This window comes from Phodopus roborovskii, unplaced genomic scaffold (assembly GCF_943737965.1).
Source record: "Phodopus roborovskii unplaced genomic scaffold, PHOROB, whole genome shotgun sequence".
Classification (NCBI taxonomy): Eukaryota; Metazoa; Chordata; class Mammalia; order Rodentia; family Cricetidae; genus Phodopus; species Phodopus roborovskii.
The window spans coordinates 3,378,751-3,403,301 of record NW_026126412.1 but is presented as its reverse complement, the minus strand read 5'-3'; the positions used below and the strand labels follow the sequence as shown (position 1 = coordinate 3,403,301).

The following is a 24,551-nucleotide window of genomic DNA, read 5'->3' as shown; positions in this document are numbered from 1 at the left end:
TTTCGAGACAGGGTTTCTCTGTATTAGTTTGGACCTGTCCTGGAACTAGCTCTGTAGACCAGGCTGGACTCAAGCTTCCAGAGATCCACCTGACTCTGCCTCCCGAGTGCTGGGATTAAAGGTGTGCACCACCAACACCTGGCTTTTAAAGAGCATGTTAGTTTACTTTTATTGTTTATTTTTTTTGGAAAATGAATCCAAGAATATGCAATCATTCATGTTTTTAAAACATTCAGATAGGAAATGGCTTTCATAACTGATGTCAGCCTCAGAATATACAGCTCATTTAAAACAGAGCAAGCAAATGAAATAATTGGAGGTACTCTCTTGGGCATCGTGCCAATAAGGACTTACAACTTCTGCTCTGCCGGGGAGAGCAGTTGTATTCATCTGGATTGGATGAATGGTTAGAGGTCTAAACTTCTTTTTTTAAAAACAGCATGTAACATTAATTTTTAAAAAACTGTCCTTGCTTTTCAAGTCATTTTCTAAGTGTCCTTCTAGTGCAGTGAAGATGAGTGCCAACACAATATAGAGAGTCTACCTGCTACTTTTTTTTCATTAGAGTGGCATTGCCTAGCAAGAATTACAGGGTGATGAAGGATCCTGCGTAATAGTGTCTGTGTTTTGTTAATAGATTTTCCACCAAATCTGATACCATAAATATTTTGGAGATATTTTTTTCAATGTGGAAATAGTGACAGCCTAAATAAAAATAAATGTTACATGACAACAATAATTGATTGTGTTTATCTTTCATATAAGCATCGGATCTTATGAAATTTTTAAAAAATATCTAAAATAGAGATTTGTTCCTCTTATTTTTGTGTCTTTGCCATTCACAAGAGCATCCAAAAAAAAAAAAGTCACAGAGCACAGAGATCACTCCCCTCATGACAACACAGGCAGGCAGTGGGAGGCAGGACATGAACTCGAGGGAAATTACCATGGTGGGGCAGTGGGCTTATATTTAAGATTTAAACAATTGCCAGGAAGAGTTTCCAAGCAACAGTGTATGAGGAGAAGAGAGCTTCAGCCTTAGGCACATCAGCCAGAAGGGGACTGAATCAGAACGGTCTAAAGCTGGGGTTAGGTCACATTGGAAGAGAAGCTTAGCAAACATCTACTAGAGTGGAGTCTCACACCCTGTTTTTCATGGCAAGCATTTTGCCAAGACAGAGATTTATAATTTGGGATTGCTTATCTGTTATCCACATCAGCTTTTTAAATGTGGAGTCTAAAATGTTTATGACACAAAGAGATTGTTACAGGTTTTCAAATGATTTTGGCTTTCATGTAGATGGAGCATACTCCAGTTATAGATTATCGAGAATGGCTAATTAGAGGCTTAAATGAAATAAGCCAGCTGGCACTGCCTTAAGTGTGTTACTCAGTGATTAAGCACATTCACACTGTTTGTATATTGCCCTTTAATATCTACCAGTAAAGTACACTCTGCTATACAAATTATAGGTACATTTATATTATCATTGAAGTTAATAAGAGTCACTAATTACATTATTTAAAATTCCAAACAGTATCAGAATATATCCCCTCCTCAGTCTAGGTCTAGATTAAAAAAAAAAATAATAAAAATGGAGCCCATCTGTGTAGATGTAGCATATGACTGAGGAAACAGTCCAGTCTACTCTTCGATATGTACAAATGACCCTTGGGTTTTGTTACTCTGAGTGCATTACCTGAATAAATCCTAATCCTTACAAATGAGAGCCAGAACCTGCAAGACTAAAGAGAAAGCATGGCCCATGCACCTACAATGAGCCATGGAAGAGTCAGCTCTTTCTGTATTTTTAGCACAAAGGCGAGGCATGCTTTTTCTTTAATCAAATGATCCATAGGCCACAACAAAGAAAAGATAATGCCAGCCTAAGGTGACTGTTTTGTGCTGCAAAAACTGGGCAGCGGAGCAAGCAAGTATCAACTCAATCAAGACACAGGCATGCTCTCTCCTTCCCTTTTCCTACAGCGTTTATTTCAGTGATGCAGCTGGAAGATCAGGGCCAACAAGCAGAGTTGTTCTGCAGTCATCCAACCTTTCAAGGCATGATTGCTTTGTGTAAGCCTAGTGCAAAATGTCTTCCTGATAACAAAACTCCAAAATGCTTCCCTTGAAGATGATTCACAGCCACTGAGGGCCTAAGAAAAACTCCTGGATTTCATCCTTCAATTTTCTCTCCTTGCTTCTTGATACAATGTAAGTGTCAGGAAGTTAATTATGTTGAAGGTGGTCTAACTATCCACTCTAAGTTTGTGGCCCAATAGATCTCAAACCCTTATTTTGATGTTCAATGTGCATCCCAACTGAAAACCATCATATATACTTTAACCGTATCTCAATATTAAAACATCTACCCAGATTTACCAATGACACAGGAAGGAAAAATAATAGTCCTTGATTTGACTTACAAGACTTTTCTTTAAAAAAGGCTTATCTGAAAATTTATAAATATTTCAATAGTCTTATTTTCATATCTAAAATGGAAATGATCTGTCACCTTTTTGAGGGGCTATAATATACACTTGAGTTTTCGTGATGTGAATGCTAGCACATGGTCACACTCCTGTTTCATTCAGTGTTAGTGCCTCTTCCCCCTTGCTGCAATCTCTCACCTATCACACTTGTTTGACCTGATCATAATGCACACCCTGATGTCATTCTACAGTGTTCTGCCTTTTCTGCCATGAACCTTTTCTCCATCTCTATGTTTGTTTTGGCAGATCCATGTTCTTTCCATTAAAAAAATATTTAAGCCCCTGCAGTGCTTTTGTAAGATGGTTTCTTTAGTTAAGTCTTTTTATCAGACTCTTGATGTCTGCTCAGTGGAAATCGCTAAGAAGAAACAGAAGCATGCAAAAACTTGTGCAAGGAATGAAGAACTAGAAGCTTGCAAAACATGTAAAAGAAGCAAGGAATTAGAAGCATGCAGAATGTGTGAAAAAAAGTGAAGATGTAGAAGCATGTAAAACTTGTGAAAGAAATGAAGCCGTAGAAGCACGCTAAACATGTGAAAGAGATGTCTGAAATGACCCTTATTTCACTGGAAGCTAAATGTATATAATAGAAATCTGACTTAATTACAGTGATCTGATTTACGCTCCCATAATTTGTATTGTTTTCAGGAGAAACATGGCAATTGCTATATTCACTGTGTAATGCTCTGTCCTGAGATTCATTGTCCTGATGGATTCTAAATATGCTTTTGGAGAATTAGAGTGCCCCTGTGTCACTTTTGTCTTTATTTCCATTATTTTACTTTCAAGAAAAGTGAGATATAATTAGGACTGGTATTCCAGCTGAGTAAGCTCTCACTGGGATGTGGATTGACTCTGTATAAGTAACTTGTCACCTTGGGAAAACACATATTGATCCTTAAGACACAAAGATAAGTTTCTCTCCTGACAAAATACATGCGCACTATTTTTCTTTCTTTTACTAATCTTATTTAAAAGTTATTCTAAACGATGTGTGTGCATGCATGCATGCATATGTGTATATGAGCATGTGAACGTGTGAGCATGTGAGCATTTGTGCTTGGGAGCCTGTGAGCATGTGAGCATGTGTGCATGTGACTATGTGAGCATGTACATGAGAACATGTGAGTATGTACATGTGAGCATATGAGCATGTGAGCTTGTACATGAGTGCATGTGAACATGTGTGCATGTGAGTGTATGTGCATGTGAGTACTGAACATGTGTGCATGTGAGCATGTGAACCTGTGAGCATGTATACATGTGTGCATGTGAGCATGTATGTGTATATGAGAGCAAGTGAGTATATGTACATGTGAGCATATAAATATGTGTGCATGTGAGCATATGAGTATGTGAGCATGTGAGTATGTATACATGAATGCAGTGAACATGTGTGCATGAGAGGGTATGTGTATGTAAGCAATGAGCATGTGTGCATGTGGCTCATAAGCATGTGTGTGTATATGAGCATGTGAGTGAGTAAACATGTGTGTGTGTGAGCATGTGAGTGTGTGAGTGTGTGCGCATATGTGCATGTTAGCATGTAAGTACAGTCTCTGAAGGAGACAAGAGGAGCTTCGTCTTCTGGAACTGGTGGTTATGAGCTATGGGATGTGAGTGTTGGGAACTAATCATGGATTCCCTACAAAATAATTACATGCTCTTAACTACTTCTCTTTGGTCCCATTTTACTAGGTTTTTAAAGGTAATTTTTACTTTTTGAGATGAGAATATAATTAGACTATTTTCCCCCTCTTTTTCCTTGTCCTATACCCTCCCGTGTGTACAAATTCTCTCTCAAATCCACGGATTCTTTTTCTTTAATTGATGGTGTGTGTGTGTGTAGTTGCATGCATATGCATGTATAAATATTCCTAAGTACATAAGTATAACCTTCTCAGGCTGTATAATGTTAACTTCTGTGTGTGTTTTCAAGGCTAACCATGTGGTATTAGATAACCTGTTAGGGGCTCTCCTCAAGGGAAGGGTATTTCTCCAGCTCTCAGCATTCCTTAGTTGTCTTTATCTCAGGTTGAAGTCTCATGATCATCTCCTAGCCATTTCTGTTGTCTGTTGAACCGATCCTTGTTCAGTTCATGCTTAGACATCTCTGTTGGTGAGGCTTCATATGTGTAGCTTCTGATACTTCTACGAGACACAATCTCACAGAAACCTCCCAGTTCTTTGGCTCTTACAATCTTCCTGCCCCTTCTTCTGCAGTGTTCCTAAGCCATGGGTATTGGAATTGTGTTGGGTAGGTATCATTTGAACTCAGTTCAATAACTCTGCAGTTTGGTTGCTCGTGATTTTCATTGATGGTCTCCATGTATTGCAAAGGATGACTATACTCTCTGGCTAGGCCCTGGAGAAGATGGCTTTTATTTTAATTTAATAGTTACCTTACAAATGGATGAGTTCTACTATAGTAGTTTTATACTGTATAATCCATGTTAAGATTTCATGAAAGCTGCTTATAGTCTTTTTGCATATTTGAATATGTCCAGGGAAAACAGCTTTCCAAATGTATCTCTAAAATGTTCATGAAAATATTAATAATTTATGGTCAGACACTTATGAGGTTATTTATCAGAGTGATTTTTGACATGAATATGTGAGATATTTCTCATCCTAATTAGATTTTGATTACTAATTATGGTTTTTGTAAATGGGATGTCAAACAAGCAACTCTTCAATACATGAGAGTCTGTTTATGCAGGGCATTTCCTTGGTCAGCAACCCAAATGGAATCCCTGCTGCCATTTATTCTTCCAAACATTTATTTATATGCATCCATAAAGAGAAGAATGGTGCTCCTGACCACATCCTCAGGGTTCTTCACTGCTCTGGGCCTTAGTTTCCTCACTGATAGAATACATCTCCCTTAAAGAATTTGTCTTTTGTTCAATTAATCTGTCATTATTTAGTGACAGATCTTACCACTGTTTCATGGGTACCAAAAGCTATAAATTAAACCTACACACTTGTTCTAAAATCAGATACTTCAGTAAATGGAGAAAGGTTATTGAGGAATGTTGAGAAGGAAGAAGGGAGCTAAGTGGAAAGCACTGGTAAGTAGAAGCCTAACTTGGGAAGAACAAAGATGAAGGGAGTTGAAAGAGCACTGTAGAAGGGAACACGGAAAAGGCAGGAATTACAGAGTTGTTCCTAGCAGTGACTCTTAACAGAAAATTACTCGTCTGCATGTTTGCAGCACAGAGAACAAACTCAACACTGAGTGAGTGCCCCAAATTATGCTCTCCAATAAGCAAAAAGTTCTCTTCCATGTAAGGATTCAAAAGAGGCCAGCCTGAACATTCATGGACATACATGAACACATAAGAGAAACGATGATTATTTTGGCAAACATACAGAGTAACTTTAGTCAAGAGGGTAGAAGGAAAGCAGCACACTAGAATCATTCGACAGGCTCATTACAATGAAGAGCTGCAAAAGAGATGAGTGTGTGAGATGAGTGTGTTGGAGCAGGAGGATATGCAGCTGCGGCTTATACTAGCTCACTGGCCAGTGCCAGTGGAGCTGAGAATGTCCTGACGCAACGTTGAAAATTCTAAACGGAAAAAGTACTTTTCAAATGCATGTGGTTTGAAAGCAAAGAAGGAAAATAGCAATGACTTGAAAATGTAACATTTTCCCTGCACTGTCTAGTGCTACAAAATCATGGTCTAAGTGGTTGTTTTCTTTTTTTTTTTTTTCCTTTTCTTTGTTTTAATGAAAGAGAAATTTAGACCCAGAGACATACACACAGGAAGAATGTCATGTGATACCTGGAATAATGGTAGCACCATGGAAAATCTACAGATATCTAGGAGAACAAATCCCCCAAAGAAGTATGGCCCTACTCATACATTTCTTTAGATCTTTGCCTCCAGAAGTGTGAGACGATGTATTCTGCTGATAAGCTACAGTGATTCATCTTAGTTATAAGAGTCTTGGAGAATTGATGTAAAGGGTGTCAATGGAATTTGTTCTGTGATTTTTTTTTAAAGCCTACATAAATGACAGCAGAAAAGGCCGAACAAATGAAAGCAAAATTAAATGTGAGGAAAAGAAGGGAAACAATGCATGGTATTTGTGTCAGAAGAAGTGGGAAATGCAACCCAGAGATTTGGGGGAAGACAGTTTAAAGAGGCCAAACATCTCCCTGAGATAAGACAAGACATAGCCCTCGTTGAGTGGCTCAAAGATGGTCTTAAGTAAGGGAAAAGGACTTCTGGAAGTTTATGGTGATGCTTTAGGGACAGTCTTCAAGTATCAGAAGCTACTAGTAAAAAACTAGTAAGTGCTGTGCAGAATGCAGTTACATAAAAGAAAAAGGATGATGTCGATAATGATTAAATTCTAATGACATTTAAAACAAATTCTGTGGAAATTTTACATTATTTTCATTTAAGTCAAAAGAAGAGTTAATGTTTACTAACATATTTTTCAAATAAATAGTAGTGACTGTTTCCTGTATGTCCCCTAGATGTGTTGCTTATGATCACTTTGATAAGAATAACTTTTCATGAACAGAAATGGAGCACTAACAAGCTCACCAGAGTAGGACAAAGAGCCTTCATATAGAGAACCACCCTCTCCTGGGAGGTCTCTGACCTATAGTATGCAAAACTTGAATGGCCTGTTCCTGAAAAGACTAGCTTCTGAGACATGATTTCAAAAGCATAATATTATCAATATTTTTTTAAGTGAGGACAGAAAAGATTTGTTGATGTAGCTTAGAATTAAGTCAACGATGAAGGCAAATGAATACATCTATCTGTGGGCCTGCGTTAAATGCCAAAATTTTTAATTCACAATAATAATCCAGAAACAAAAACTCAAGAATATTAATATTAAAGTGTTTTAACATTACCCTCCAAAAGAAAGACTGCACAGAGAAGTGAGATCCAAACACTTCATTTTCTGAGAGTTCCTAAAAACAAACGGACATTTAGCTAAATTTTAAGATACTTTTGAGAGTGCTAGCAAAAACAAAGCAAAACAAAATCAAATCAAACTGAAAGTCAAAAATCATAATCGAGACACTTGGTTTTGTGAACGACAGTTTCTCCTCTTGAGTAAATGACTCTCTTCCCTCTGTCTTTTCATCCCCTACATCACTGAGGAGGTATTTTCTGTAGGTTTAAGAGTTTACTTACCTCTTTGTCCTTAACTGCTCTGAGTCTAATGTTTCTTGACAGAGAACATAAGTACTAAAGCACATTGCAAAAATTTAAAATGAAATAGACAACATTGTTTCTTTTCGTAAAACCATTGTGTTAATCATAGACCATGGGATTGTTTTAAAATACAAAAGCATAAATCTTATTAATAAAACATGTATCTAGTTAAATTATAAAATTTCTCAATTTTCCTGGTATGATACAATATATACAATAAATGCAATGCAAATGACTTCATTAACTTGAGCTCTGACATATATCCTCACCCTAATTAATTACATTTTTTAAAGCTTCAATTTCTTTTCCTTTGGATAGTACATTGTTCTAGTCTGCCCCTGAGTATCATTACAATGAAGTCATGGGATACTGATGAGAATCTGGGGGTGGTTCAGTTCTGACACTGTTCTGAAGTGGAAGCAATCTTACTATGCAATTTTTTATATTTTGTGATACCAACTGGCATTATAGTGGTCTACATCTTACATCATGTCTAAGGCATAGTCAGTACTCAATACATTTTGTTAACTGACCAATTGGCATTTGATTAAAATCTTATGTCTTACCAAACATGAAAACAAATAAGATAGAAAATAATATTTAACAAAGATGTTCTGGAGTATTTGTCAATTGGAGTAATTTAATATTATACAGAAATGTTTCACAAATGACTATGTAATTTAACCAAATATGTATCTTAATGTAAAAAATTATGATTTCCCAAGTTGCTTGCTTAGAGTTTGGTCAGGTAGTATTGCTTATGGCAGAAATCAACAGAAAAAAGGTTTCTTCATTTAAAATATCATTTGGTCAGTAATAAAAGGTTATGATTTGTTTATATTTTATAGTATTCATGAGACATGCTATCACAGTAGAATCTCAGCAACAAAAATTCCTTTAAAAATTACAATTACATCTCAGCCTCTGTCTTTCTTGATATCATATTTTTTTAAAAAGATTACTCTGAATTTTAAGTTCTGTTACCAATTATTTCTTATTTATTTATTATTGGGGTGTGTGTGTGTGTGTGTGTGTGTGTGCGTGAGTGTGTGTGTGTGTTTGTATGTGTGTGTGTGTGAGTGTAATCAGTATTTCCCTGTCATCTTGTGGGTTCTGGGAGTCGATTTCGGGTCATAAGACCTGTAAAAATATGCCCTTACCCACTGAGATATCTCTCTTGTTCTTTATCTTATTATTTATGTTAAACAATCATCTGCATGTTAGAGAAGTTTATGATTTTATTTAATTGTCATTTCTCTTCACTTTGACTGGAAATGTTTAAATAATTGATCTGCATGTTTAGCAGCATGTGAGACAATTTTAAATATCAAGTTTCAATATCATATTTGAACAATTAAGCATGGGATCCTAGTTTTATAAGTGGTTTCACTCTACATAAGTTGAGGCAGTATCAAAAATTATACCTCCAAGTGAGTTTAAATCATAAGGCATAATGTATAAACTAAATAGAGATGAAAGTTTTACCTCTAAATCCAGCATAATGCAAATATTTAAAAGTAAGATTTGCACATTTAAAGCTTTAGGTAGTTTTATGTGACTGATACTAAGCTGTATGAATATTACTTTGTAGTCTTCTTCAGTTAATAACAGAGGACATTTACCTTATTATTTGGTTAGTATACAAAGAAGAAAAAGATATGCATGAATCTGGTGGTTGGAGGAGTCTTTAAGGATGAAAATTTAGGATTGGAAAACAAAATTATTGGATACATTAGGATTGACCCTAGTCCCTAGGCCATACTTTATAGACTCACCCTAGTTCCTAGGCTGTACTTTTTAGATCCACCATAGTTCCTAGGCTGTACATTTTATGCCATGTTTAATTATTTTTATCACTCATCAGATACAATTTTTAGTTCATTTTACAACCCACATTCTTATGTAAATTTAGGCCTTTATTTCAAGTGAAACAGTTTAATTTTCATGTGCCTTCTAGTGCTATTTATTGCCCCAAATTAATATGAAATTTACAATAGACCAACCCAGGAGTAGTTATTATTGGGAACAACAGTAACAACAAAAACAATAAGAAAAAATAATAACAGTAGCAGTAACATTAATAGCAAAGAAAATAATCATCACAACACAAATAACAGCAAAGGCAACACCAATAACGACAGCAATTAAAACAATAAATGCAATAATAAACAATAGCTACAGTAACAAGTTAATAACTACCACATAACAATAGATGCAGTAACAACAAAGCGCTGGCATTATGATGAGTCCAAAACAAAAGTACTGATTTGAGTTTGGAGAACACAGAGCAATTGTGAATCCCAGAGAAGCCTTGAGTCGGTCATTATGTAAATATGAAGTGATACTTCAGTGTCCATCAAGATAAGAGACTTCAGAGTGGGGGAAGGCAGCAATATGACAGTGCTAAAATTATAAATCAACACTGAAAGAAAATTGAAAATAAACACGACATCAATTTGATAAAAGACGGTCATCAAAATTATCCTGAATAATGAACAACTGAACTGCTTCTATTGAGGTTTCTAATTTATCACACTACCAAGATCCATTAGTTTTGTTACTTAGGTCTAATTCTGCCTTAAAGTGGTTTTGCACTGTAAGGGAATTTCTCCTCAAAGGTAAAAAAATCAAACTACAAATCTAAAATTTAATCATATTTTTAAAATTAAAAAATCCAAAGGATAATTTTCCTTCAGAAAAATAAAAGTGCAGTTTTACCAACAATGGAATAATTTTTAAACTGTACATAAAATAATTCACAAGTATCTTTTAGGATTTTGTTATCAGTTGGAATGAGGATTAGCTATCAACATTTTATTGAAAGTGATATTTTTCATCAGTATACAGATCTTGAAACATAATCCACATTATTATAATGTGGAAATCCTTCAAGAATCAAAATAATCACAGGAGAAAAACTTGAACCTGTGATCCTAGAATTCAAGTGTCAGAATCAAGTCAGCAATCTAGATTACAACAACCTGTTTTTATATGTACATGGCATATTTCTTTTCATTGGTGCTATTTTGCACATTAAAGAGATTGGAAATGTTTGTAAATTTATAAGCAAATTATTACATAAGGTTTTCTGGTCAGCTAATCATTGTTCATAAAAGTTAGGGTCATGGGATGCTTCCATCCTACCAAAAACAATGATCTAGAGTATTGACTAAGCCTTTGAATAACCATAGGATTTTCATACTAAATAAAGTCAAGGCAAAATTATGAATTATTTCCATTTGAGTATTTAAAGCACTTAAAATGAATAAATTATCTGTCTGTCTGTCTATCTATCTATCTATCCAGCTGTCATCTATCTATCTATCTATCTATCTATCTATCTATCTATCTATCTATCTATCCAGCTCTCATATGTGTATTTATCCAGCTGTCATCTATCTGTTATCTATCTATCTATCCCTCTACCATCCACCTACCTAGCTACCATCTACTCTTCCATCATGATGCCATACACATCTCTGTGTCTGCCTTCTGATCTGTTAACCTGGAGTCAGATGCATTAGTTTCCCCTTCTAATCATCTCAGGAAGGATCATAGGGAAACTGGTTGGCACTTTGTTAACACATTCACAAAGCAAAGGTCAATTGGCAATCACACAATAAACGTCTCACATATAGGGCACAAGCTTGTTCCATCTTGCCCTCAGGGGTATACTTTATTCTTTGAATTTAAACCAGATCATCCATATTTATCCAGAAAAAGCCACAATATATAAGTTCAAAAAAAGCAGTCAAATAAATGTAATGTCATTATTATAGCAAATCTGTCATTATGAATTGAAGTATATAAAAATCTAATTTATGTGTATAAGGAAATATGAAAACATCAAGGAAAAAATCATTTCACTATCAGATTTAACTATGGCTTCATGTACTTTGTGGGATAATCAAATATCATACTCATATATAATATATAATATTTATAAAAATAAGTGAATTTATTACAAATGTAATAACTGGTGTTCAAATACATGCTATGTAATAGAACTCATCATTGCTGTTCAACATTTATTACTTTGTATTTTAGAACTCCAGAACAATCAATTCTGGTATAAGGTATTATTTTATAGTATTTTTAAAAAGAGTTGGTAATAAAATTACAGCCCAAGTAAGAAATTTTAAATGAAAGTTTGTTTCTTTGAAAACATGTAACCATTTCCCATGCTCAAAGACATGTGCTTGTAATTATGAATGGTATACTAAAGGAAAAGCATTGTGAGCACTCATAGCTGAGAGCCTCCTACCAGTAGTTTTCATTTTAAACCTTTTCTCTTCTTTATAATCACCTGTTTATCTGCAAATAACATCTTAGTAGAAAAACCCAATAATTGGTACCCAAAATCCTTTTCATGCCTGACTATGTGTGACACTCAAAAATGTGTCCATCTGTCTCTGTGCCCTTACTTAAAGTATTTACAAGTCATTGATGTGTTTTTAATGTGTTATGCAAGATGCCAGTTTAGCCATGCCCTGCAGTCTTACAGAGCTCGGCGTTCCCTAGTTTAAATTAATGATATCTTTGCCAGAAGTCTTATTAAAATTGCTTCATTCAACCAGTGGGTAAAGTTTTCTTATTTCATTAGCATCATGATAAGTGGGTATAATAAAAATATTTACCAGAGTTATGTTGCTAAAAGAGATGTAGGCTGTCAAATAACAGAAGATCTGTAATGAGATACCACCACAATAATCTACATTACATAATTTGAAGGACAACATTATCAAGAAAACGATTAAAATTATTACATATAGGATTTTCACAAGTATATCTCTATACGATTACAATAGCATTTTCTTTTTTAAAATAATGTCTTGATTTACCCATTGAAAATTTCACAATTACAAGCAGCATATTTTAATCCTCACCACCCCTTCCCTGTCCACCTGCCTCCAGCTGCCTCTAGAAGCTCCCCAACACATCTTGCCCCCAACTTTGTGTCCTCTCTTTTTAATTACTGTCTCACAGATTCCAATTAGTGCTTGCCTATGTGCATGGGCGTGGCCACCCACTAGGCCATGGGAAAACTATTAGAAGGTGCACCTACGAAGAAAAGTGAATCTTACTCACAAGTCATCAAGTGCCAGTAGCACTGATTCAGCTGGAGGTGAGGCTGCCTACAATAGTATTTTTTCAGATAATTGAAGTAATTTATTGAAAACATGTTTATTATTTTTTATGTAAGGTAAATTATCACTATATACTACAGGCTGATATGAAACCATGATTCTCCCTCATCTACCAACATGCTTAGTAGTAACTTGTTTACTACTACTCATCATAACCATGGATAAACTCTCCCCTGGGTTAATCACAGCACTGAATAAACTCCAAACCAGTCAACCAAGACAATTATTTTATTATTTCATTTCTGCTTTTGTTTTGACCCCTCAAAATGCATTCACTACATATATACAAATAAATAAACTCACTATATGATAGAATATATATATATATATTCAATATGTATAATGTATGTATAAATTTGCCATAAAACTATTTTGAGCTGTTGGAATTTTCTTGATGAATAATTTATCTTTAAATAAATTATCAATCATAGGCTTCTTCTAAAGAATAAAGGATTGAAATAATTTAAAGCATCATAATTTTTCTGCCAAAATGTATTTTATCACATTAATGTAACCCTTTGACTTGGATAATTGCCTAGTTGTTTGAGTAGACATTGGGTAGACAATGATTTTCTTTTCTTCTTAAAATAACACTCTTCAATTATAGATAAGTGTGAGAGAGGAAGTAAAGTGTAGATCACAGAAAGTGTAGTTAGTTGGCAGCCATAATGAGTGTACTCATGGATGCTACTATATCCAGCAGAGGAGACTGGAATTTACTACAAATTTTCTGATTTGCATGCATTTGAAATTTAGCCCATATTTCTACATCTTACTCTTTATAGATAAACGTAGGTGCAATTTTCCTAATTCTTATACTGTAATTACAATAATAAAGAGGCTTCAATAACATTTATGATGTCCCTGTCCTATGGTGCAATGTTCTATTATTTCAATAGTACATACTGTCTCACAGCATGTGAGTACCACAAATATTTCCTTGAGAGAATCTATTATTGGCAGAACCATGGTGAATAACACAATAAAATATGAATTAAAAAACCTTATCACAAGCCAGACGGTTATGGCACATGCCTTTAGTCCCAGCATTTGGGAGGCAGAGGCATGACAGATGTCTGTGAGTTCAAGGCCAGCCTGATCTGCAGAGTGAGTTCGAGGACAGCCAAGCCTACATGGAGAAACCCTGTGTTGAAAAACAAACAAACCAAAACAAAAACCTTATCACATAAAATAAAGGTAGTGAAGTGACAAACAGAAAAATTTATCAGCTATTTCACCTTGTGGGCAAGGTGATGCTCATGTTTCAAGACGGACCATCAATGTAGTGACTCTCCTCTGTGTATTTAGATTACTTCTGAAGAACATCAAGAGCAGGAAGAAAAGCCCCAAGCCACACACAACCTTTGAAAACGTTTGGCTATATACAAGTCTTTACTAGGAAGGTTTTGATTCTCAGACTTTTTTTCTCCTTTGGTGCTTAAAGACAAGTGTCATATTGAAGTCTTGCCATGAAGATGGCAGGAGATTTCATTCCTGTAAACTGTGACTCCAGAGAAGAAAATTATTTGTGTCTATAGGAACATCCAATGGTGAGCATAGCTGTATAATATAAGCACAACTAATTTAAAATACCAGTGCCTGTATTCAAGTGTAATTCAAGCATATCCTTTCTAAAACCAATAGATTTCAAGGGGGCAGAGCGCAGTGAGAATACTGCAGTGAATCAGTGATGCACCCTAAACACATGCAACCTGCTTGCATATTTAGTTCTTAGACACAGGTGCCTTGGAGGAAAAGAATCAGAAAGACTGCCAACCTGGGGGGAGGGGGTAAAGACCAGGGAAGTAGGGAATAATTAGAAGTGTGAAAATTTCCATGGATTTTTAAAAATATAACTCTGTATTTTATAAGACTATCTGGTAGATATGAAGAGTGTTTTAAGACATAGTAAAAATCTGAATGAATTAACAAGTGCTCATTTTGTTCTCATAGAAAAAAACAAAATGGGTGAACACATTTTAACTCACTCTGCACTTAGAATCTTCATGAAAAGGTATCAAATTGAAAAATCCCTTAGTCTAATATTAACACCTATACTAGATATAATATTTTAACTGCCCAAGTGAGTGCTGAATTAGACACAGGCATTTGAATCTATAGTGGCAAACTTTCAAATACAAAATAATGTATTTGTTATTCATTTAAATTTTTATAGGTTCAAGGAAATTATGTGGATTTATTTTTAACTTTATCATTAAGATTAATTAAAAACAATTAAATGTCTTATGAAAATCAATCTGTCATCTATCTGAATATATATATATATATATATATATATATATATATATTCAAATGTTTTTTTTTCTCTGCATTTAATTCTCTCCCCTTAGCCCCTTAAGTACTATGGTTTTAGGGATTAAATGTCCTTCAATATACACAGTCAAAAACAATACTTTTATCCTCTTTTGTTTTTCAATAAAATAGATTATTCATATTAATGCCAAATACTATGTGATATCCAATTCTAGTTCAATTCAGTTGGAAGATGAACATTGCTAACTATTCACAGGTTAGGTTTTTACACAAAAATGTCATCATAGAGTGACAGGATGGGGAAAGTCTTATTTACATTTTAAAATCAACACACTTAATATGAATTCTAAAGAACAGTTACAAAGATAAACAATTCTGCCATTTCTTTAAAAAGTCTTTGCAGCTTTTTTTTTGTTTAGTGAAACCAGAGTGGACACTCGACTTTCTCCAGGATGTGCTTACTGAGTGCTGGTCTTTCAGTTAGTTCTTTGTTGTCAGAAGTGTAAGAACAGGAGAGTACCCAGCACTCAGTAGCTGAGGCAGTTGGATCTCTGTGATTTAGAGGCCAGCCTGGTCAACAGGGCAATTTGCAGGACAGGCTCCAAAGCTACACAGAGAAACCTTGTTTTGACACCCTCTCCAAAGAACTAGAGAGTAACTAACTGCATATGAGAAGTAAGACATCACAGCAAACATAAAACAATACTTATTATACATATTTTCTTAATTCCCAGTAAAAGGAAAACGATGAAGTTGAGTAATAACTGAAATAACAGCATGATTTGAACAGAATGGAAGAAGAAAGATTGCCAGTGTTCCAGGGTCTAAAAAAATCAGAACTATTAAAAGCAACATTGTCCTTTTAAGTCGAAATTTGAATAAATGCCATAGCAAGGAAATATGTTTAATTTGTTTCAAAGTACAGTCATATAAACGTTAATGATAGTTATTTATGCTCAAGAGTGGTGCCATCAGCAGAAATACTAACATTGCCAGAGATACTATGTGTCTTCCACATCTCAAAAGGTATAAGGAAATCTCAGTGCATTTCTGGAGTTACCACTCCTCTCATTCTGGAAGTGAGATGAGGTACTGAGGGGGAACTGTCCTCAAGCTCTAATGACACAAGGGCTTGGGAGTTTAGAAAGCTCAATTCTCAATTTTCTGGGAGCAGAACCAGAAAGTCCCATGGCTACTTATGTCTGGAGTTGTCTCTGCTCCAGGCTCATCACTGTCATCCTGGAACAGAGTGATTTTGTAGACCCTGTTGTGCACATAGTGGATACTGAGAATGAAGCTGAGAAGTGACTGAAGAGCAGCAAGAAAATGGTCTGAGTGCGCTGCAACAGAGAGGTTTCCACTGACCTCGCATGATTGGCTTAAAAGATTATGGGGGGGGGAGGGGAGGAGCAACTGGCAGTGATGAAAATTTGTGGTACAGCTGTAAAGGAGATGAGAGGAATCTGAGAAAGCTGCTAATAGTCTTCTCAACAAGGAAAGCTGAAGATCGCATGCTAAGAGTTACCTTACTGGATCTTTTCCAACTCTTCCTCATTAGCATTGTCTGCAAATGAAATAAAGCACTTCATTATCTTCATCTAGTACAGAGCAGGGCAGCCATTGTTTGCTAGGGGACATGTAACAGTAATTAGCTCTTTAAATAGCAAACTGTTTCCAGCAACACAAGACTGCTTCACACACACACAGACACACACACAAACAGACACAGACACACAAACACTTTCTCTAGAGTGCACGTGGATGCACACACACACACACACACACACACACACACACAGAGTGGGGTGGGGGAAGGTAAATGGAGAAAGGGTGGAGGGAGGGAGAGAGTCTTTAACATTCAAGCAGTCTCTTCCTCCTGAGAGATCACTTGCATTATTCTTTGATGAAGAGGTGAGACAGTGTATTTTAAATATAATGGAAGACTTGGAATTGTAATTAGTTAATTCTAAATGAAAAGTACAAATTGATTTTCATGATTTTCCCTTTTGGAGGGGAGGGTTGTGGATACACTTGACTTAATTGGGTATATAGCATTTTTCCTTCTGCCTATTGCTGTGCTACATTGTGGAAACATTTATACATTTAGTTATTTTTTAACTGTATCATTGTATACAATAATCCCAACTCAGAAAAATTCTGCTTAACTATTTTTTACTAAAATATAACCTTTATAATCTGTTTATGCCACAGTAAGATGTTGGCTTGGCTATATGTTTTAATTAAGCTTCTTACTTATGTACTTGTCTGTCACAAATACATAAGACCATTGGTTTCCTGTATTTGCAGAAAGCAAAATCTGAAGAGTCCCAAATTTAAGTAATTCTCCTATTTACTATTAAACATTTCCCTGAAGTACCTACATGTAAACCTTGCTCTTTATCCTACCATGTCTTATGGTTGTCTTTGAGGCCAATGAAGAGGAAAGTGGAGAATATTTCAGGGAGACGGTGGTTTCTAGGGAAGCTTACAATGTCTGTGTTAGGGAACTACATCAATGTTAAGAGCTCCATCTCTTTGATCAGAACTCACTATGAAAAAGATCCAGTCTAGAAAGCATTAAAGCCTCTTGAAACTACAGGACAGAAAGTACTTCACATAAGACTAAGCCATTCTTTGTCCTGAATGGAGATGGAATTGCATAGCAACTTTTGAGTAGGAAATAGAATGGTAACATTCCTAAAGACAGTACTAAGTTGCTTTTTAATTTCTCTATTAACCCAAACATTTCCAAAGATTATAAAAATCTACCTCCTTGTTTTTCAAGTAGAATTGGATAAAAACAAAGCATTGTTAACAAATAGTACAAATCAGATAGTTTATATTTTCTAAGTGCTAAGGTCTATTCATTGGATAAACAGACATGGGAGACACCAACAACAATAACATGATCATGTTATCACCAAAGGTCACATGCAACCAAATTCTTCAATGGTTAACTAGACAAAATCTCCACAGTCAAGAGTCCAATAACAAAGGTTTGACTTTATCACCAAACAGTCTCAATACATTTGATCATGGCAATCTTTAGAGACAGTATTTTGAGTCAAAACAAGTAAAAACAATTAGAATAAAGAAATAAAGATTAAAACACCTTGACCATTTATCAGCATCATTAAGCTCTAAGGATCCTATAAATTTGATTCTTTAAGAGATATTAGGCTATGAAAGATGGGTGAGAATATTAAGAAGGGTGGACTGTCTTGGCAACACTTGACACCATTTAGGGACACATGCTTCTAAACAGAGCAACAAAAACATCACACACAATTCACTTCTGATATAGAAAACAGAACAATATACAACTCTGGCTTTTTCCATGTCTCTCAAATTTTGGTTGTATTTTTCAAACTGGGAAGCTGATACAAGGATAACAGCCATGATTTGTCAGCTACAAGGCCATTTCCTTTTCCTGAATTAGTATAAAAAATTCTTCTGTAGAGCTGCCGTAGACTGTCAAAATGGCCTCAAATTTTATAACAAAAATTCTGCCTCGTTAGTCAATCCTATTAGCTTATCAATTAATGAAATGCCCCACACAAAAGTTCTTTTTCCTTTTTTAGATACTTGGGTTAAAGAAGATTCAATTACAGTAATTCAGTAGAAAAGTTAAAATGAAAAACAAATGAACTCAATAGACAAAGTATTGATATTGCCATCTTTGTAAACTATGAGATCTATTAACGTAAGACTGTTTGGGGAATGTTAAAGATAAAAAAACAAGGCAAATTCTAGAAATAAAAGATTTAAATTTTGCTTCATGGTTGTAACTTCAGTCAAGAAACATATGAATTACAGTTTTAAAGTTTCAGTGCTCATTAATACAGCACCATTTAAGTTCTTCACTAGCAATTCAGCTTTCCTTGAAGCCAAAATAAGGAATAAGTGACATAAAAATATGGCCAATGAAAGAACTGTAAAGGCAACTGCCTTAAAAAGTTTTACAATCTCATTTTAACTTCCTTTTGTTATCATTTTAGTATGTTATTCTGATACTATGCATTCAAAAAAGCACAGAATAGATAGTACACACTTCTTATAAAGCATATACATTCAACACTTCATAAATTGATACATCTTCAAACATTGTGTGAAAGCTATAAGACTTATCAAAGTTAAAGTATAAAAATAGTTTTTAACTCAACAAAGGCTACATAGTATCAATTCATATGTTTCTAGGCATTTTTTGATTTTTAACCTTAGGCACAGATGCATAGCTCTACGTTATCTAAGAGAGTGGGTAACAAATTAACTCACTTTTATGTCACAAATTCTCCAATGAAGAGAGCTGGGGATTGAACTCTGCTAGAAAAAGAGCCAGAAAGAACCCAAACACACTGTCAAACAAAAATACATGTATGGGACACACATGTATGTATGACATACTTTTTCAGGTTCAAAACAGAACATGCAGTCAGAACAGAAATGATAGGTGTGCCATGCAGCCAGCTACATGCTGTCCATGGAGGATATGGCTTCTTGTACACACAATGCTGGGGACTCAGAAATAGTTGTACATGTATCTGTTCACATCTTGAAATTTTAAAACTACACTCAATCATGTACTTGATGCAGATTTTTATATTGGCAACAACGAAATACATTTTCCACACATCTTAAATTGTCATAATTAGATGTTATATGTTGTCAAGGTTTTAGTAAGTGGGCTCTATGATACTAAGTATGGTGTATTTCCAGCTCTTCCTTAATGTAAGTATTCCATTTCCTACTTGATCGTTAGGACATATTTGTTAAGGTTTTTGAAACTCATCTCTCATCCTTTGTCTGTTTTAACCCATGTAAAAAGCTTTTATGAATAAGGAAAGGTTGTGTAGTTATTGAACTAAAGTCTCTGTCCCAAAAGCCCCAAATAAATGATTTCTGAGCTCTTAAAGAGAACAGAAATCTTCTTTTCTCATGTTGTTCTGTATGGAAGAGCAAAGTTACCCTTCACTCCCTCACTATAAATCATTCACAGTGATAACGACTACGAAGCATCCCATCACTGATAGAGGATTTGAGTCCAGATTTCTTTTTTGAGTAAGATTTGTTTCTGTGTAATTTGTGCAAGTTCAGAATGCCAATTTCACTGAAGTGGTATGTTCTACATTCAGAATGTATCCCAGAAGAATACAGCTAAACATTAAAACACTAATTTTAAGAATTTACTTAAAGAAGTTAGATCATTATTTAATCATGACATAATGGATTTTGTAGCAACCACAATGACTTGACTATTAGAGTTCGAATAAAAATAAGATGATACTAGCTCCCCCTGTTCTTTGAAACATTCCTTCAAATTATCACAGACACACCTAAGACATTGAACAACCACTAGGTATAGTACAGATGTACTATTATAATATACATGTAATAAATGTACCTTACACATATGCCACTCCTCAAGAGGAAAGTATACAAGATGAAGGTGAGGTGAAATGTTGGCAACACAGACAACACATGACAGATTGGACTTGAGAGGCAAACTGTGGAAGAGTTTATGTGACTAGAAGTCTTAAGTGAGAGAACATATGTTACTTGTTGCAAAGCTGTTAGTTGGGAGTTTCCATTTACTGTTGAAACAGCTATTTCAACAATTAAAAAGATAAGAGAATTAAAGAAATCTGACAGATAAAGGATAATATTTTAATTCATATTCAAACTACACAAATTTGTAAATCCTGAAATTTTATATAACATGTATACGTTGTTGTTCATATTAGCACATCTATTAACATTTATCATTAGATGGAAATATTTAAATTCCTTTTTTCTTAGCCTTCTAAAATATGCAACACATTATTGATGGCTATAGTCACCCTACTGTATGCCAGTATATCAGAAATATTTGTTTCAAACTGTCACTTTCTTATTGACAAATCCTTCCCATCCTTCTCTTCCCCAAACTGATTCCAGTTTCACGGAATCACGGTTCTGCTTTCCAGCTCTATGAGATAACTTGGTTCTCAACACGAGTGGGGGGTAGTATGTGTTCCTTATCTTCATTAATGTCCAGTTCTATCTGCATTACTGCAAAAGACAGGAATTCATCCTCTTTGTAGTTGATTACTAACTATTCCACTATGATTGTGTTCAGAATGTTGAAACTTAGAAAGCTTTGTTGCTAAGTAAACCTGGATACAAAGCTCCTGAAAAAAGTATCAATAGAACAATTCTTTAGGCCAAATAAAAAGCAACATCTCAAAAAATTCTATGCATTTATAGGTATACACTTAGAAACTCACATTTCAATATAATATAGTATATTAGAATACTCGAAATACAAGATCCCAGTAGACTTTCCTAATTTTCTCTATTTTATCTTTCATCCATCCCCTATCTTGGTCGTCTATTGCCAAGCACATGCCTCACTGTTGATCACAACCATGAGGATGAGCTAGGACAGCCGATGGACTCACTCTGCTGTCCTTCCTGGGGTGTGACCAAGGTCAGGATGAGAAGCCCAGGAGTGTCCCAGCCAGAAGCTGACCTTGGTGTTGCTCTGGAGCCCTGGCTTCGCTCTGCCTGAAACATTTGTTTTTCTGAAGAGAACAGGGGCCAGGGGTATTAGTAACAGGATGGAAAAATGCACCATTTCCCATGTGGATGGCAGACTAATCCAGAACAAATGGAGAAGGCATGGGGTAAGGCAGTGAATGAGGACAGTAAAGAAATTGCTCAAACACAAATAGTCAAAGTAATTTGAGTTATGGAAATAGCATGATAGTTTTTAGAAGAGAAATCTTCATATCAAAGGTGAATGTGGCTAGAAATAAACAATGAAGAGAAGGAAATGAAAATAAATTAAATGGGTTTTTGATTAATAACTTTTCTATTACTCATTTATTTCCTTTGCATTCCTGTGTAAGAAGTCATTGATGGTCAGTTGTTAGTTGCTATAATTTTTTTCTAAGTAGAAACATATGGCATCTGCGATGTAAGTTTGGAAAGACACTGAGGTTTGAGAGTGGGTTCCAGGACTGTTGAAAATAAATAATAAGAGAAATCTTGCCAATGCTCATATTTCATTCCAAGTCAGAGTATCCCAGTAGCTTCTTTGTTGCTATTGTTGCTATCTTGATAACTAACTCAATCCCTTGAGACCTTTGGTTGATGCTAGGGTAATTAAAATGGTTCTTTTAATGGAGAAATTCTCCTGACTATCCATCATCAAATGACCAGCAGCCACACCATTCTAATAATACTGCAAGTGTGGGTGGTTCAGGGATATACGGGACTTTGAGCACCAGTTATCTTCAATTATGAAGTGCTGCTATGAATTAAAATAGCAAAGAACACCAACACATGAATATTCTATCTCCATTTTTTTTGGGTTTGGTTTCAACCTCTTACATGCATACCTGTCAACCCCCTCCATATCCCCTCTGAGGATCTCTATTTAGAACCTTGTCATCTTTCACTTAGACTTTGCACAATAGCTTCCTGATCAGACTCCATGTCTTTAACACGTTTTATCTAACATATTGACAGAGATAAGATTATTTTACAGTCAAATACAGTATGCTATTTATTTCCCCTTTGCAGACCTTGCCAAAATATTTCATTGCTATTTGGATAAAGGTCCCATATCATACCACGGACAATGTGCCTTCCACAGTCTAGGCATCTCTCTTCCCCCTTGTACCAAGGAGCATGGCTGCCACATGCTTTACTCTGTCTTCCATATGCTCCTCTATCTCTTCAGTTCTTGGAACGCAGCATGCTTCTCTAGTCACGGCATCATTGTATTGTTCCTTCTTCTACCTTAAATACTTCTCTCCTTGAGTTTTGTTTCTTTGTAATTGTATCAATACTTCCTACTTCAGTTTCCACATGACTTCCTTAGAGAATCCTAGGCCCACACTGATTGGAACAAATTTCCTGTTTATTTTGTTTTTTCTAGGTATGTGCCTTTCTTTCATAACACCAAACTAGTTGTCACCTTCTTTTGACTCAGTGAATCACTGATGTGTCCTAAGTGCCAGCACAGAAGCTGCCTTACAGTAGGCTTCTGGTGATCATCTGAATAATTTAAATCAAGTATAAAATTAGCATTTAGAATGTACTCCTAATGACTGACTAGCCATCTAGAATTCACTTCCTGGTTTGTACTACTGGTGACTTCTAACTGATGGGCTTTCCTTGTAAATGACAACATTCTTTGAGAAAGCTTTTCCTCGGATATCCCTCCATCTGCACATAAGAGTACTTACTCAGCTACACCATGTGCTCACACCAAGTGCTATGTACACTTACTCACACCATGTCCTCACTGCAAGGCTATGTATACTCATTCACACCATGTCCCCACAGCAAGGCTATGTATTCTCAGTCACACCATGTTCTCACAGCAGGGCTATATATATTCAGCCTCACCAGGCTACATTCTTCCTCAGCTACCACTCCACCTGCACACATGTATATAGAATCATGCCATGCCATGCTCTTCCTCAGTTGCATCCATCTGTACAAACGTATTGCAGTCACGCAAAGGCCATATTCTCATAGTACATGCTACTCAGCCACACCATGCCACATTCCTCCTAGGCTACGACTCCATCTGTACACAAGTTATGTAGTCACACTATGCTATGTTCTCAAAGCAGGTGCCATGTAATAAGACTTGTTAATATTTGAAAAAGTATGGTTTCCCCAGTAAATAGAGTTTTAAAATGATACACATGACCTTGTATGCCTATTGAAAGAAATTCTTCTTAAAGGGGTGAATTTTCTTTGGTGAGTTTTAAAAATAACTTAAAAATTTGAAGTTGGGATCCACTATTCTTATTAAAATGTCAGCAATATATTTTAAGATATAATACATACCAACTTGAATGACACAGTTTTAAACAGGAATATAGGCATTGTTGAAAGAAGTTTTTGGAGGAGCCTCCAACAATTATAGCTACAACAAAATTGCATCAGAGCTATAGTAGTTCCTAGGCATATACAAATATTAAGCCTACAAAACATTCTCTGGCAAATTGTGGCGGAACTACTCCACCAAGCATACCGAGGTGGATCACAGAGGTACACTGGCAAGCACACTGATATGCATCGCACCTGACAGGGTGTGGGAGGCACAGCTTCCTCGGTAGGCCTTGTTCATTTCTCTTAGCAGCATGGTGTGTAAGGAAGTACAAAAAGCTAGTGCTGAGATGTGAGAAGTATCATGGAAGCCCATCAAGGAATGAAGAGTACACATTTATTCAGTAAACAACCACCAGAAAGCAGAAACTCTGTTATAATTTTTTATAATTTCAAACTTCGTTATAGTTTCGTTGCACATTTGGCAATATAGTCAAAATAGTAGAGTGGCTGATATCTCCATGTATTCCCTGCAAGAATACTAAGATTTACCTATAATAAAACATGTCTCAAATTGGTTAATAAAATTATAAGGATTGAAAATCTTCTTATTTACAACAAGAGGTTC

General features: G+C 35.4%; 1 protein-coding gene across 9 annotated transcripts in view; it reads right to left on the bottom strand.

The window, feature by feature from the left end:
- Positions 1-24,551, bottom strand: part of Mctp1 (multiple C2 and transmembrane domain containing 1) — a 528,156-nt gene that overhangs the window by 208,446 nt on the left and 295,159 nt on the right. For 2 of the 9 annotated variants that reach the window (XM_051182781.1, XM_051182775.1), the window contains exons 6-8: positions 19,373-19,420; positions 16,623-16,661; positions 7,370-7,429 (exon numbers count right to left, since the gene is read on the bottom strand). The exons of 1 other annotated variant lie outside the window; for it this stretch is intronic. In XM_051182781.1, coding sequence (XP_051038738.1) covers positions 7,370-7,429; positions 16,623-16,661; positions 19,373-19,420 — 147 coding nt within the window. The remainder of the gene's footprint in view (positions 1-7,369; positions 7,430-16,622; positions 16,662-19,372; positions 19,421-24,551) is intronic. 6 more of the 9 variants (XM_051182783.1, XM_051182780.1, XM_051182776.1 and 3 more) reach the window with 5 other exon arrangements.